At 30.5% G+C, this 14,682-nt stretch overlaps 2 protein-coding genes across 2 annotated transcripts; both read right to left on the bottom strand.

The window, feature by feature from the left end:
• Window positions 1-2,437: 2,437 nt before the first annotated feature.
• On the bottom strand, window positions 2,438-4,315 carry LOC139094196 (AAC-rich mRNA clone AAC11 protein). Its single transcript, XM_070645174.1, has 2 exons — window positions 4,265-4,315; window positions 2,438-4,197 (listed from the first exon to the last, which is right to left on the bottom strand). The coding sequence occupies exon 2, from the start codon at window positions 3,846-3,848 to the stop codon at window positions 3,540-3,542; it is 309 nt and encodes a 102-aa protein (XP_070501275.1). The 5' UTR covers window positions 3,849-4,197; window positions 4,265-4,315; the 3' UTR covers window positions 2,438-3,539.
• A 7,198-nt stretch (window positions 4,316-11,513) lies between these two features.
• On the bottom strand, window positions 11,514-13,156 carry LOC139094698 (probable chitinase 10). The gene is made up of 5 exons (XM_070645841.1): window positions 12,921-13,156; window positions 12,341-12,359; window positions 12,143-12,281; window positions 12,005-12,088; window positions 11,514-11,942 (listed from the first exon to the last, which is right to left on the bottom strand). The coding sequence occupies exons 1-5, from the start codon at window positions 13,113-13,115 to the stop codon at window positions 11,624-11,626; spliced, it is 756 nt and encodes a 251-aa protein (XP_070501942.1). The 5' UTR covers window positions 13,116-13,156; the 3' UTR covers window positions 11,514-11,623.
• Window positions 13,157-14,682: the final 1,526 nt, after the last annotated feature.

Below are 14,682 nucleotides of genomic sequence, written 5' to 3'. Positions count from 1 at the left end.
CATATTCTGCAGATTATAAATGAGGTGTATAGTCATTCTCCGAAATTGCGAAAGATCTAAGTTCTCCTAGATGCAAATTTGTATCAAATTCCCAGACAATCTAGCATATTCAACAGGTTCTAGATTGTGGTAGGAAGCCACGTGGTCAAGTCTTGACAAATCGCATTGACAACAATATTAATAACACGATTTATATCCATAATGTTAATTACAGCTGATTATCAAAGATCCAGTTGACTTCTGGTAATGCCACAGTTTCATTCATATTATAATAAATTCTGATCGTGCAAAAAATAATTCAGGAATGATATTAATAGTTACTAACCAGCGGAGATTAAGATATGATTTAAATTCGTACATGTTTGCCAAAAATAGCCAGCAGACACAAAACTTACAGTTAAAGAATTTCATTGCTGATGAAATCGTTGGGCAGCATTTTCTTCCTAAAATACTTCAAACTTCATGCAGACATATTATAATTAAAGGAAGTTCTAGTCGGCGCCAGAGAGAAATATTTTAAAAAAATTAAAGGTCATACATGAATGCCGGGTATCATGAAACACATTCTATTAGCCCGAATAGCACAAGTTTGATTGTCAATTCAAATTGCTGCACTAGGCCGGTTTGACCCTGGAATGGTGGCAGATTAAAGCCGGATCTGGAGCCAACTCAGAGTCACGCCGATTTGGAGGCTGATTTTGGATCGATTGACTGATTTGCACTGTTCGGATAAAGCAGTGGTGTGTCGTTTATTTTTGACCGCATTTCTAGGTGGTATGCCTCGACCTGAACCGTACACGACATACGGTTCATGATATCCCCAAAAACTTTTGGCGGAGCAATATTGTGCTGCGACATAGAGCAGTGTTGTTCAAACTTTTTTTGCTTGACGGCATACCTTGTTGGTAAACATCAACCGAAGCCCCATCAGGCAAACGGTTCATTGCTTTTCAAAAGACTTTTGATGGCACACTACAGTGCTGCGCCATAGAGCAGTGTTGTCTAATCTTCGATTTAGACTCAACACAGCATAACGTGCATGGTATATCTAAGGGAGTTCGGCGCCATACAGTTTAGACAATACTGGCATACAGGTTGCTGACCACTGGGATAAAGTCTTTTATTTTTTCAGCTTGACATAAGAAATTTCTGCTTGAACGCATTATAAATATAGCCAATAACCTTGCGCTTTTGCGCTTCATACACATATTTGATGAATACATGCCGCATCTATAGCTAATGCGCAAAAAAGTAAAGATTTTAGTTCAATTTTCTATAATTTTTTTTTTATTCAACAAGAGTATTTTTTGATTGAGATTATAAAAAAATTTTAGTTAACAAAAAACATTTGTTCATCAAAGGATGATAAATATTCTTTAAACTTTTTATTAGATACAACACTTAAGAACTAATCAATATAAAAATACAAATTGTATAAAAAAATATAAGAAATAATAAATAGAGCAAGTAACATGAACATGATCGAGAACAAAGAAGTTTTTATTTAATTTGATGATTTTATTCGATAAACCTAGAATAATCGAGTGTCTTTAGGTCAAGAACATTCTGTATAATTTGATTTTGTATAATTTTTCTCATAATATCAGCTTTTAACAAATCTCTATCTCGTACTATGTAATTTAAAATTCGATATTTTCACATTTATCTATCAATGAATCGTAAAAAGTCGTAGAAAAGAAAAAGTTTCAATGATTTTAAATGGTAAAAGTTTAATGACCGTCGAAACACCTTCACAGATTTCATCATCGGTATTATTATAATTATTATTACAAATATATATATATATATTTTCTAAAATTCACATTTTTTTTCCATGTGGGCTTCATTCATCATCTACAATAGAAAATGTAGTATATATCTCTTTTTTAAGAGCACTTTTGCAAATTAAAACAGGCTTTTGAGTGGCAATTTGTCTCTACATTGTATTGCTTTGTCTTCAATTTTTGATTGTTTTCTTTTTTTGTATTTCATTCTTGCCATCTTTTTGTATCTATTTAAGATATTCTAGATCGAATTCATTGTTTGGTTTTGTTAAAAATTAGAAAAAATCTTTTCGAGGTGGAAATGCATTTAACTCTTAAAATTTCAAATTCTATAAAACCGTTAAATTCTTCTTGTTTTATTTTGCTTGTATTTAATTCTTGCCATTTTTAAAACCTATTCGTAAGATTCTGGGTGCCATTAAGTGTTTAGTTTAGGTAAAAAAACAAAAAAAATTTTGATGTTGAAAATCATTTCAGTTGAAAAAATTTAAATTTTTTAATGCCGTTAAAGATAAATTCTTCTTGTTTTACTTTGTTTTGCTTAATTTTTGCCATCTTTTTGTATCATTTGTAAGAATCTTGACAAAATTAAGTGTTTAGTTTAGTGGCAAATGACAAAAAACTTTTTGAAGTGGAAAATTTGACTGGAAAATTTCAAATTCTAAAAAACCGTTAGTGGCAAAATTTTCTTTTTTTTTTAGTTTTATAGTTTTAGATTGCAGGCAATGACTTTTTATTTTGAAAATGTCTTTCATCTCCAGCTATATCTCTTCGGTAAAAGTTTAACATTCCATTTATGTTCAACAAAAATCTTATTATGTCATCGAATGCGTTTTAATCAATAAACTCCAAAAGTTTTTCTTCATTTTACGTAAGCTTGTTTAAGTGAGTGAGAATAATAAATTTCACAATGCACCACATATCTTTGCAGTAAACAAGAATTAATATTCACAAAAAAAGTATAAACAATCAACAAGCTTCAATCAACAGTAATAATAATAAAAGTACTGATCTTCTCTTAAGTACGATTATTGAGATTATGCATAATAATGAAGTATACTTGATGATGATTCACTCAATAATCTAAAAAATGCTATTTTTTATCGAACCTCGACTGCATCAGAGAAGTTACATATGTATATAAATAATTTTTTTTTATATTCCATGCTCACTCAATTTATTATTTCAAATTGCAAATTAAATTGCACAATCAGTGAATAAATTAAAAAAAAAAATTTTTTCTCTTAATTTTCTATGATTATGAAAGAGATATATAGGTAGGTAAATAAACTTTTGAGAATTATTGAAATGGACGAAAAAAATTTTTTTGCATCATCAAAAATTATTATTGCTGTTTTGTTATTCAACAGTATGTATAAGTATAAAAAAATATGTTTTTTAAGAATCTTGTTATTGTTATTATACTATATAGTGGATAAGAAGCAGTTTATGCGTAGTTAGTTATAAATGCTAAAGGTGTAATAATAAATTTTACAGCCCAAAAACACTTTTCCGTACTTGAGGCATATGCATACAGATACATGTATTTACGGAATCACATTATTTTTATTTATTAAAATGGAATTTGTGACACTTTCCACAACTTTTTTTTTCTCTTCTTTTCCATCTTTCTCTTTCTCTTTCTCTCTTTCTCTCTCACATTTCTTTGCACATTCACATAATGTGATTATTGTTAAATTAGATTAAGTTTTCAATTATTATTTTTCATCTCTTTTTTTTGTTTTTGTTTTTAACTTAATGCCTTCGTCCAGCTTGTGATGATCGTGTCTTTTCGGCATGCTCCTTTTCACGCAGTTCCTTTATAGCACCTAATGAACCAAACATAACTTTTGCTGTAATTTTAGGACCTTGCATCATCGTTGCATTATTATTGTTACTATTGCTATTCGTATTTGTGTTGTTATTGTTGTTGATACTCATCAAATTTGAGGAATTTCTGTTGTTATTATTATTTGTATTTGCAGCCATATATCCATTTGAATATCCAACGTAATTATTATTTAAATCGCGATCGCGATCACAATTTTTACACTGATTAGACATGATTTAGTGCTTCTCACTTCTAATGTACAACTGTGTGTGATCGTGTTTCCACCGAAAAAAATAAAGCTGCTGAACTTAATAGAGACTTTACGCTCTTGGGAAACTCTCAAAAAAATAATATATATAAAGTAAATAAGAAAGAGTTTTTTTTATGAAGCACCGACCCCAAAAATTATGAAGAAAAAAAAAACCTTTTGTTATTACTTTCTGCACACACGATATATGTATAAATGAGGTGTAGATACAAGAAGAAAAAGCTGGTTTGCACAATTTTTTTTTCTTTTTTTTATTTTACAAAATAAAAATGCACAGAAGAAACAGGTTGATTTAATTTGTAGTCGTAGTAGAACTAAGAAAAATTTATATATGCTTATTATGTATCACGTCTTATAAAAAAAAATAATAAAAATTATTACAATTTTTTTTTTCTTCAAAAACTAAATTTCATCTCCTAAGCAAGTTGAAGTACACCGTCGCACTGTCGCTTTGCTACGAAAAAAATAATTTTACCTTTCCGCTACTCTCTTGACGATGAGACCGCATACATGTAAGTGATACAAGCGAATTATTTGAGAGTATATATAGTTTTTTTTTCTGTTACTGCTGCTGTTTCTCAAATAATACAAACACAAAATAGCTTTACTTTTATTCAATAAAATATATTTTTTTTTCTTCTTTTCTTTTTATTTTTTTCGTCATTTAAAGTAATTTTGGTCTATCGTTTAACAGACGTAGGAAGCGTATACTTTCGAAGAAATTCTTAAATGTCTTCACTTGAACTTTCTATTCAGCACTTAAAATGTAACGAATTTATTAAATTTAAATTCTTGATCATGAATTCTTACTAAAGTCAAAGTCAACAGGTACGCATTCCGGATCATGGCATATGACTCAGCAAATTGCAAGTTTAAAAGGTGAATCAGCTTTGGAATGCAGAACGGATTATTCATCAAATTCATACGAAAATTGACCAATAAATATTGTGGTCGACAGAGTTGTCCTTGTAGCTTAATGTTCTGTTAATCAGGCATGACAGAAGTTATTAATTAGAGTTCTAATGATGCATAATGATGAAATTCTAAGAATTTTTTAATTCTTGGTAATCAAAGTGAGCTTATTTATGAGAAATGTTTGATTAATCTTGTATTTGACATTAGAATTGTGAAGTTAATCGAAACTACTAAAATGTGTCTTTCCTGCTTAAAATCATGCTTCAAAATGATCGATCAATTCTTCAAAATGATTAATTAATTCCAATTTAAAGAATTTTCCAAGAAATTTTTCCTCACCTCAAAAACTATTTCAAAAATTAATTCAATTAAATCCGCAACATTCACTTCATGTTTTACTTAGAATTACTCAAAAAAGTGGCAAGAGTTTTCTAAGAACCAAACAAAATATTTACCGTGCCGGATTTTTCATAATAAAAACACAAATATTATGTCATTTTTCTCAAAGTGAATACATAGGCGTAGCTATTTTTCTACAACTAAGCTAAAAAAACGAGTAAAAGATGAATGAAGTTTTGTTTTTGGAAAAAGAGAAAAAAATACTACAACATTTACCGTAGTTTACTCATATATGTAAATGCAAAAGGTTGTTAGTGCTTAATGCACGTTGATGCTCTAATAGAATTTTATTAGAGAAATATTTTTCAAGTCGTAAATAATTTTGTCGTAGATGCATTATATGCATGAGACTAATAATGGATATTACAGCATCTTCATTCTCAGTATATAGTAAGCAGGAGAGATATCTATGCAAAAATATCATCCAATTTGACGAAGTAGTAGTTGTAAAATAGTAGTATTTATGCAGATAGAAGGCTAAACGAGCAACGAAAAAAAAAAGATATTTTCTACTCAATTTCTTCTTACGGGAAAAATGAGAAGCGAAAGAAGTGGAAGAATAAAAGAGACCTACTTCTCAAACATCGACATAAAAGTTATACATATAGTTAAAGTGTGTCACTAGTTTCATATTCAAAAAAAAAAGAAAGAAATATATAAATACGTACTTCGTTTGTGATCAGCTCACACATTCAACTCTTTTTTCTTCTATACATTATGAAATGAAGTTGTGGGATAAGACTCATCGTATGTTCTTAGTATTTTCTCCATAAATTATGTCATGTATGTGTTATGAATGCTTTTTTCGCTTGTGATTTAGAGGTTAGTTCCATTAGTTATTAAACTTTAAGTATATCCCATATACACAAATATTTAAATTATTATAATGATGAAATATTCTTAATTCATTTCAATATGTTAATCAAGAATGTTCTTGAGATGATTTTGATCTTGTTGAGATTTGGAATGTTTTTGAAACAATTTTCAATGTTTTTTCATTAAAATATTGGAATTTCCAATAAATTTCCCAGCAATTACTTCCGAAGAAAAATGTTTTCATACTCTTACTTTACTATCGATAGTTTATTCGTGTAGAATAAAAAAAAAAGATCAAATGAAAGCTTTGAAAAAGCTTGGTTCATTAAAGCTGTTGAAAATATATCTCATATAAATATCATGAGAGAGAGAATGTATCTGATTGTGATGGTGAAATACATTAGTGAAATTTAAGTTTTTAATTATTATTAATTAATTAATTTTTCTATTTATTCATCTTCTATTTTCAAAGGAAAAAGCCCACTAAAATTTAATAACACTTGGTATTTTTGTAAGAATTTATAATTAATTAATTTTTCTAGCTAAATTAATCAAGGCATTGACACTGAATTTTATCTGGATGAAATTTATTTTGTTCGAACGAAAGAGATTCTATTGTTCCGGATGATTGTTTGTCTTTGTATTGGATGAAATAATTTTGAGTGTCAATGCCTTGAATTTAATACAAAATTTTTTCTAACTCATTGTTCCCAACTAGCATGATAATAGTTCATTCAACTCTTTTGCTAAGTTCAATGTCGTCAGGCATTGTCATCTTATCAATAATACTCTATAATCAGTAGTGAGCAACTGTTTATTTTTCGCGGTACTTGATAATAAGCCCGAAACGAAACTGCATGCAGCATACGGTTCATTGCATTTTTTTGACGACACACAGGTTGTCCACCACTGTTCTATATTATGATTGATTGATTGGTATCTCTGTTAAGAATCGAACCCAAGTGCTCACAAAATAGTGATACAGATATCTCGTTTGTTGCCTCTCAGCGACAGAGGTTTAACTCTCGCACTGATCGATTTGCCTATATATGGCTCGATAGCCAGGTACAGACACGATCATTTCTTTCATCCGGTGCAATGAAAAAAATCATCCGGAACGATGGAAATTTCAACCGGGACAAAAGGATTTTTAATCCGGTGTCCATGGCTGGATCGATACTTCAGATCCTACTTTTTCCAGACATCAGTCTTACCACTCGGTCACAGAGAACTTACTCTCTCACTAGTAGATTCGCTTACATAGGCTCGATTCCCCTGATTCTATTCTACAAGCATCATACTAAGCTAAGTATAATTCTCGATTTCTCGAAAAGCCAAGAAAATTGAAGAATTTTGAGATGCCTTAAAGGGATTCTTTCCTTAACGATTGTGCAATCTAAATCTGTGTTACCTAACTTATTACGTAAAAGGAGAAGAATGAGATAATTTCTATAATTAATGTTTCTAAGAGCTCTCGAGACCGAGTCAATTCCTCGATTCCAAGAATTCCCTTATTGTCTCGGTCTCGAAAATTCGACGAAACTGGATCAAAACCGAGACTTCGGGAAACTCTCTATGCTTTTATTCAATATTTTACGTAACAAAACCACAACATAACATCTAATAAGCGTAAGACTCAACTTCCTAACAACTTTTATAATTCTTAATAACTATCCCACACTTGAGAAAATCTGTCAACATAACAGAGTAATCCTTGGAGCTATCTTATTATCATTATGACCGCTTAATGTGGTTCTCACTAAAGAAGTGACAAATGAAGTAATTGAATTTTGAAAATGCTCATTAATTTTAATTCAATTGCGTCGCATAGTATCCATGTCTTACACAGCAACTCTTGTTAATTTATGTATGGATGCAGTTGAGATGCGAAATATGAGAAATAGACGCCATTAATATAACTAATGGTCATTTTGCATTTTATAATTTTCTTATCACATGTTTTCATCCTTCATTCTGTTTTTCTCAATTTTCTCACCTTGAAATTATGCTTCCATTCATGACTTTTTATGATATGATATCAAGCAAAAATGATAATAAAGATAACAGACAATTTTTCATTATGTAAAAGTGTGGTAGCTATAAATCTCAGAACTAAATTGGCAAGCTCATCGATTAAATTGTCTACAAATAAGCAACTTTATTGAATATTTCTATCCGTACAACAATTGTTTTTCATTATCATTGTCATTAAGTAAATTTGTTTTGTCACCCATACGCTTATCAGTTGATACAATTTAATGTGCGAGACCTAGAATTTCTATGGCTATTAGAAGATGTGACTTTTTTTGTTGTTGTTTGAATTGATTTGTTTTCGTGCGAAAACTTACGCATGACAAATTAAAGTGTTGAAAGGAAGCTACGGGCTGTTATCTACTTCTATTATGAAGAACTAAACTTAAGTCTCATAATTCATCAATTTTTATCGGTTATGCACAAAGTTCAAGTACAGGTTTACGTCATTTTCACGTCAAACTCGAAGTTGACTCGGAGTTTTTGAGACTATTCGATTTAATTTTTCATAGAAGGCGACACTCGACTCAAACTGACTTGAGTCGACTAACCCAAATACCAGATTCAGTTTAAATCTAACACCATGCCAGAGCACCCTGTCAGAACAAGCAACAGCTTATTGATTTGTTGCTTTGATGCGATGGCATTCAAAAGATTGTTGATTATCTGCCGTAATTGACGTTTTGTGTCTTTCCAACTCTGCACAGTTGCATGGCTTAGAGTATATCAATGCAATGTAGCTAGCCACAATGTGTGTGTCGCGAATACACAAACCGAGTTGGTTTGAGTAAATACAGCAAAAACGAATGCGAATCCGACTAGGTTTTCCCTGGGATCGAACCCAGGTCGTTAGCGTCAGCTGTCAGGCGCTACAAACACTATGCCGTTGATGCATTTTCGCTACCTGGATCGATTAACCAACTTGTTCTATTCTGATCATTTTAGGTCTCTATTCAAGACTTAAAGTCAATCGACTTTGAGCTCTGTTTTTACGTTTCACGAGAATTTTTATTAAATTCTATCCAAAAGCCTCTTAGTCCTAAGAAATAATACAAATTAGACAGAACCACAATACACAATCATCAGTCCAAATCTATTTTCCATTTGATAAGTCTGAGAAATTCTAAGTGACAAGTAAAAGAAAAAATTGTTAAGCAGCAAAGATGTAAATTTATTTGACATCATCCAATAATCTTCTTCAGTGAAATGAATTTTTTATGTGCTATGTACGCATATCGATAAGAAAATATGGCTGGCATACGATAAGAAAATTTACATTTTATGACTTTTTTATGTTTCATATTCGTTTCTACGTGCGATGCTTCTTATTATCTATGATGGGTAAGCTAAAAGAAATGATAATGTGATACGATGTTTGATTAAATATGATTTTTGTAATCGAATTTTTGTTATTTTTTTTTATCTTTATACACAGGTACATTTGTAATGCATTAAAAGTGCGTAAATTAAGGAAGTGCTAATTCGAATCAGGAAGGAAATTAGATTAGATATATCTGATAAATCTTATTTGATATTGAAATTGATATTAGTTTAAGGTCAATAGACACATTTTTCATTCTTATCATTTGCACCTGATATTCACATTGAATGTCAAGCGCTAAAATTACGCATATCCAAATGGAAAAAAAGTTATTAAAAACAATAAATTCACAATATTAATAAAAAAATCTCTTAAGCCAGTGACATATGTGATAATAATCTCAATGTTTGTTTTGGAAGGAAATTATCTTCATAATAGAGATGATAGATTTATATGCTTGATAGCTGAAAAACTATAGCACTGTAATATAAGGGAAATGGAATTTTTTTTTTGCTATTTATCTGTAAATCATTTGTTCAAAATGAGTCATATTCTGTATTTTTATCATGACTTGTGTATTTATGGATGCTTTACCATATACGGTCAAATAAATAATGTTACATTTGATATTGAAGACTTTTATCTTTAATTTACTGAAACAATCAAAGAATATTGTGAAATGTATGCAATGTCATCAATGACGTCAGGCACAACAGGATAGGGAATAATAAGCTGTGTGATACTTCTAATGAATCTTTATAAGGTAATTTTTTTAACGGTCAGGTGGGGGAAGGGAGGAGGGGACGGGGAAGCAATAGAAATTTCGAGAATTTAATGATTCATTTTTAAAAACCTTTGATATTTTTTAATGCAATAAGCCGATCTCTACAGGAATATTTGTAAATTACAAAACGGGGCCGTTCAGTTATTACGTTACGAAAAAAAACGAAATTTTACTTCCCTTCCTTAAAAAAATCTTTGAATATTCAGATCATTGAGATCCAGAGCTGCGCTAGGGCTTTTCACGGCTAATAATAAAACACAGTAGACATACAGACCTACAGTTTATAGTGGGATCAGAATCGCTCATTTTAAAACGCTACTGTCAACTCATCGTCTCTAGCCTACTGTGGCATATGATTCGAAAAAGAACATGTGAAAAAGTTTCCCCGAGTCTCGAACCCATATGACTGCTTGGTCGGTATCACAATAATTGACACCGAAGTACGAAACCATATCACTACCGAGCCACTTTGACTCATTTATAAAAAGTACTAAAAGGCCCAAGTTAAATTCGCATTTTTAACTCAACCTTCACTTCCACTTGGGCGTTACGTGTTCTACGAACGTCCCCTAATTTAAATCACTGCAAAGAAAAGTCAACAAATGCTAAATTATTTTACGTCCATCAACTTAAAATGATTCTTCCGAGAAGAATAACTTCAATCATTCAAACTTCCTCATTCATCAATATTGGAATCTTGGTTGCTTAGTATTGGTTGCTACAATTTTACGATCAATTCTTTGAAAACTCATAAAAATTATTGCAAAATGTGAATCAAATCAGCATGTTTGACCTATAAAACTTCATAGACTACTTTATTTATTTATATTTTTTTGAACTTTTACTATGCTACTCATTTAGTGGTCAACCCACAGTAGTCAAATATATAGCAAAAATGAGAGCATCCTCCTATTATATAGAAATATACATTGTTTGAGCATTTGAAATGGTTTTTTAATCTTCTTCTTCAATAAAACAAGGGATGAAAGGAAGCAACAACAACAAAAAATAAAAAAAGTTTTTATGTATATTTGCATTCATGATAAGTTTAACAATAAAACTTATCCGTACATCATATTTTGACTATTTATAAAGAGCACTAAGAGGGGAAAAGAAAGATTAATGTCATTGCAACTTCATCCACATATTACTGTACAATTTAATTTTCGAATTAGTGGAACAATAGACAAATGAAAATGTTTATTCATCTGCTATGATGATGATGATGATAACAATCTACCGAAAATCCCCCTAGATTTAGGTCAAATGATGAATTGTGACAAGAATTGTAATAATATTTCATATTTTATGCATTATTGCTAAACAATTTGCCTTAAATTTTAGTAAATATATATCCAGTGATATTAAATTGTCATGATACTGACTGAAACTTTATTAAAATCTTTCAATAATATAGTTTTATTAACTAGACAGCTGTTCTAATTACTAAATTGTCACAATAATCTAAATTTTTTTAATTTCTTCTACGTCCTCTATATTCATCGATACAATTAGCTTGTGTCAAAACCATACATCTTCCGGTATTAATGTCAAAGTGATGTAAATGAGGACATCTTTGAATAAATCTATTTCCATTCGAGCAATGAATGAATAAATTACAATCATCTGGATGTGGTAAACTGCCAATAAATGTAGGAGGACATTCTGGTAATCCATTTGGATAATTTCCATTATCATTTTCACATCCAGCATTTCTTGGATCATCACAATATTCTCTATCGGCATTCCAATGCTGTCCTGGACGACATTGCACCTCTATCGGCCATCCGTTACTGAATATATTAATTTAATTTATAATAAACAATGGGATATTTTCAAATTTAATTAAACGTACACGCAAATCTCGAATGCATCACAATACTCTGATGGCAAAAAGACAAGATCATTGGATTCTGGTGGAGGACAGCGTGGATCAGTCCTAGAAACAAACTTCTGTAAATTCTGAATTTATACAGAAATAATAATAATTCACCATCGAGGATATAAGCCTAAAACACAATCATAGTCCTCAGGAAAGACGCATGTGCGTGCTTTTGGATCATACACCAAATCGTCATCACAAACACCATTAATTAATACATCATTCCAGCAAACAAAGTACCAATTACAACCTGAATAGTTTTAGTAAGAGATTGATTTAGAAGTTGAGATGTATGTAAGGCATACTTACTATCTGGATGAGGGAAGAACTATAGACGAAAAGAAATGGTAATTTTTTTTATTTAATTGAAATAAGAACTGATATAATTCATGTAAAATTCATAGCATTTACTAAGGACATTTATTGCAGTTAAGGTCTAAGGACGTGTTGATAAGGAAGCTCAAGATCTTAATATCCTGAACTGACAGAAGTTATCAAGAGATAGAGTTGTCTATGGTCCTCACAAGGCAACAAAGAGTAAAATAAATAAAATCTGAATCAGAGTTGCAAAACAGGCACCTTCACAGCCAAAAATCGTACAATTTTCAGGTAATTTGTATGGTTTTGTAAGAAGAATTGTACGGTTTTTGCCCGTGACAGGTGTCTGCTTTGCAACTTTGATCTGAATATAGAAAAGGTATTGAAACTTAAAGTTTAAAACCGGTATTTTTTAAAATTCCGAACCTTGCTCAAGTTTAAAAAATGTTGCAAAAAAAAAAAACATACCAAGAAAATTGTCAAAAATTTATGAACTTTTTATCGTCAATAAATATGATTTTTTTCATGCACGAAGCAATCGAATCAAAAATATCACAAATAATTTCCATACCGTTAAATCAGGAACACGAAAATCTGTACAAAAGGTATCCCATGGAAAGTTTTCATTGTACTTCTTTATAACTGTATCATTCACGCGATTAATTTCAGCAGGTTTAATATCCGTGCGATTAAGCTCTATAGCCGGTAATGCATTTACTAGCATCAAATTGAAGACAAACACGAAAATTACTTCACTTTTCATCATTTTTAATTTTTTTTTGTGACAAGAAATCAGAACAGACAAGTTCAAAGAGAAACTAAGCTGATAATGAAGTGTGACTCTTGTTTAAATACAAAATTTTTGATATTTATCATCAATTACCAGTCATGTCAATTAATAATCATTAACATTCAATTAGTGACATAATCAAAAAAGCCCTGTGCTATCAAGAATTGTTCCCCCATTATGTTTCTGTCTACCGTACGGTATGAAATGAATTAGTCAGATTTTCAATAATAGAAAAACTTAGGAAGGTTAATTTTATCAATGAAAATTTACGATTTACAACCATTCAATCATCATTTGGCTACGATTTTGCACTATTTGTCCTTCACTTAGTTTGTTATTTTTTTTGGATCTTAAATTTTTGGCGCAATTTTGAAAAATGGCAGGTTAGTTAATCACTTTGTCCAGTCGATTCATTGCCTTTAATATTTCGTTAACCAAACATCGCAGAGAATCCAAATAAGTTTTGTAAGATCAGTTTTATTGAGTTATTGGCGCACCACATAGTCTTACATTTTGTTATCATTCCTAAATTCGATAATTAATTATTTTAATTTCATATTTCATTTGTAAACATACTTGAAGTTGGCTACGAATAAGAATTTGAACTGTGAAATATGCCTGAAGTTGGCTACGAATGAAAGATTTGAACTCGGAAATTCAAATTTTGAATAATCGTTACAAATATCATTTTCTTTATGGATTAATCGAAGGACGGTAAGCCTTTTATTTATTGCAACACATCTTGGTGGTAAGCCTAGACCGAAACCGCACACAACATACGTTTTCAAGTATTTGTTAAGGATTTTTGGCGGCACATGTGTTGTCCACTACTGGATTTGGATTAATCCAAATCTTATTAAAATCATGCTTTTTCAAGGAATTCGAATGAATTCAAAATTATCAATTTCTGATCACTGGGACAATAATGCGCTTTAGTCACTCGATAAGAATGAGTACTTTTCTAATATTTTAGTTATTTTTTTCTAGTCTAGTTAACATTTTTGATTGATAGATATTTCATTAGAATCGAGATATAAAAATAATTTTACTACGTATAATTTATCATATTAATAATCCAGATTATGTATTCATATCAAGTCCTAGTCATAATTTTTATTTCTTTTAACCGCAACAAAAAAAAAAGGCTCATAAAATGATTTACAACATATATGAAAAAGACTATCAATCCGGTGACGTAGTTTCCTTTTGTTTTTGTGACGTCATTGGAAGAAAATTGAACTTCACAGCCAATCGGAAGCGTTAACATTTTTTTTTCTGCTACAATGTTTCACTTTGAAGATGTTGCAACAATTTTGACATGTTGAATGTAAAGCAGCATATGTCATGTACACAGAGACACAAAACTTTCATATGTTACTGCATCGATGTGATTTATGTGCATATCCTTAAAATTTAATTAACTTTAAACTTTATCAAGATGAAGTGGCGGAAGCATATAATTGAAAAATATACATATAACCTGACCAAGAAAATCTGTTGCCTCAAAAATAAGACAGTGCTTTAAATGTATGATAAGAAGTAA

Source organism: Chironomus tepperi, unplaced genomic scaffold (genome assembly GCF_022539635.2).
Source record: "Chironomus tepperi strain 1889 unplaced genomic scaffold, CSIRO-AGI_Ctep_v1 contig_33, whole genome shotgun sequence".
NCBI lineage: Eukaryota > Metazoa > Arthropoda > Insecta > Diptera > Chironomidae > Chironomus > Chironomus tepperi.
Note: the sequence above shows the minus strand (reverse complement) of the source record. Positions and strands in the feature narration are given on the sequence as shown.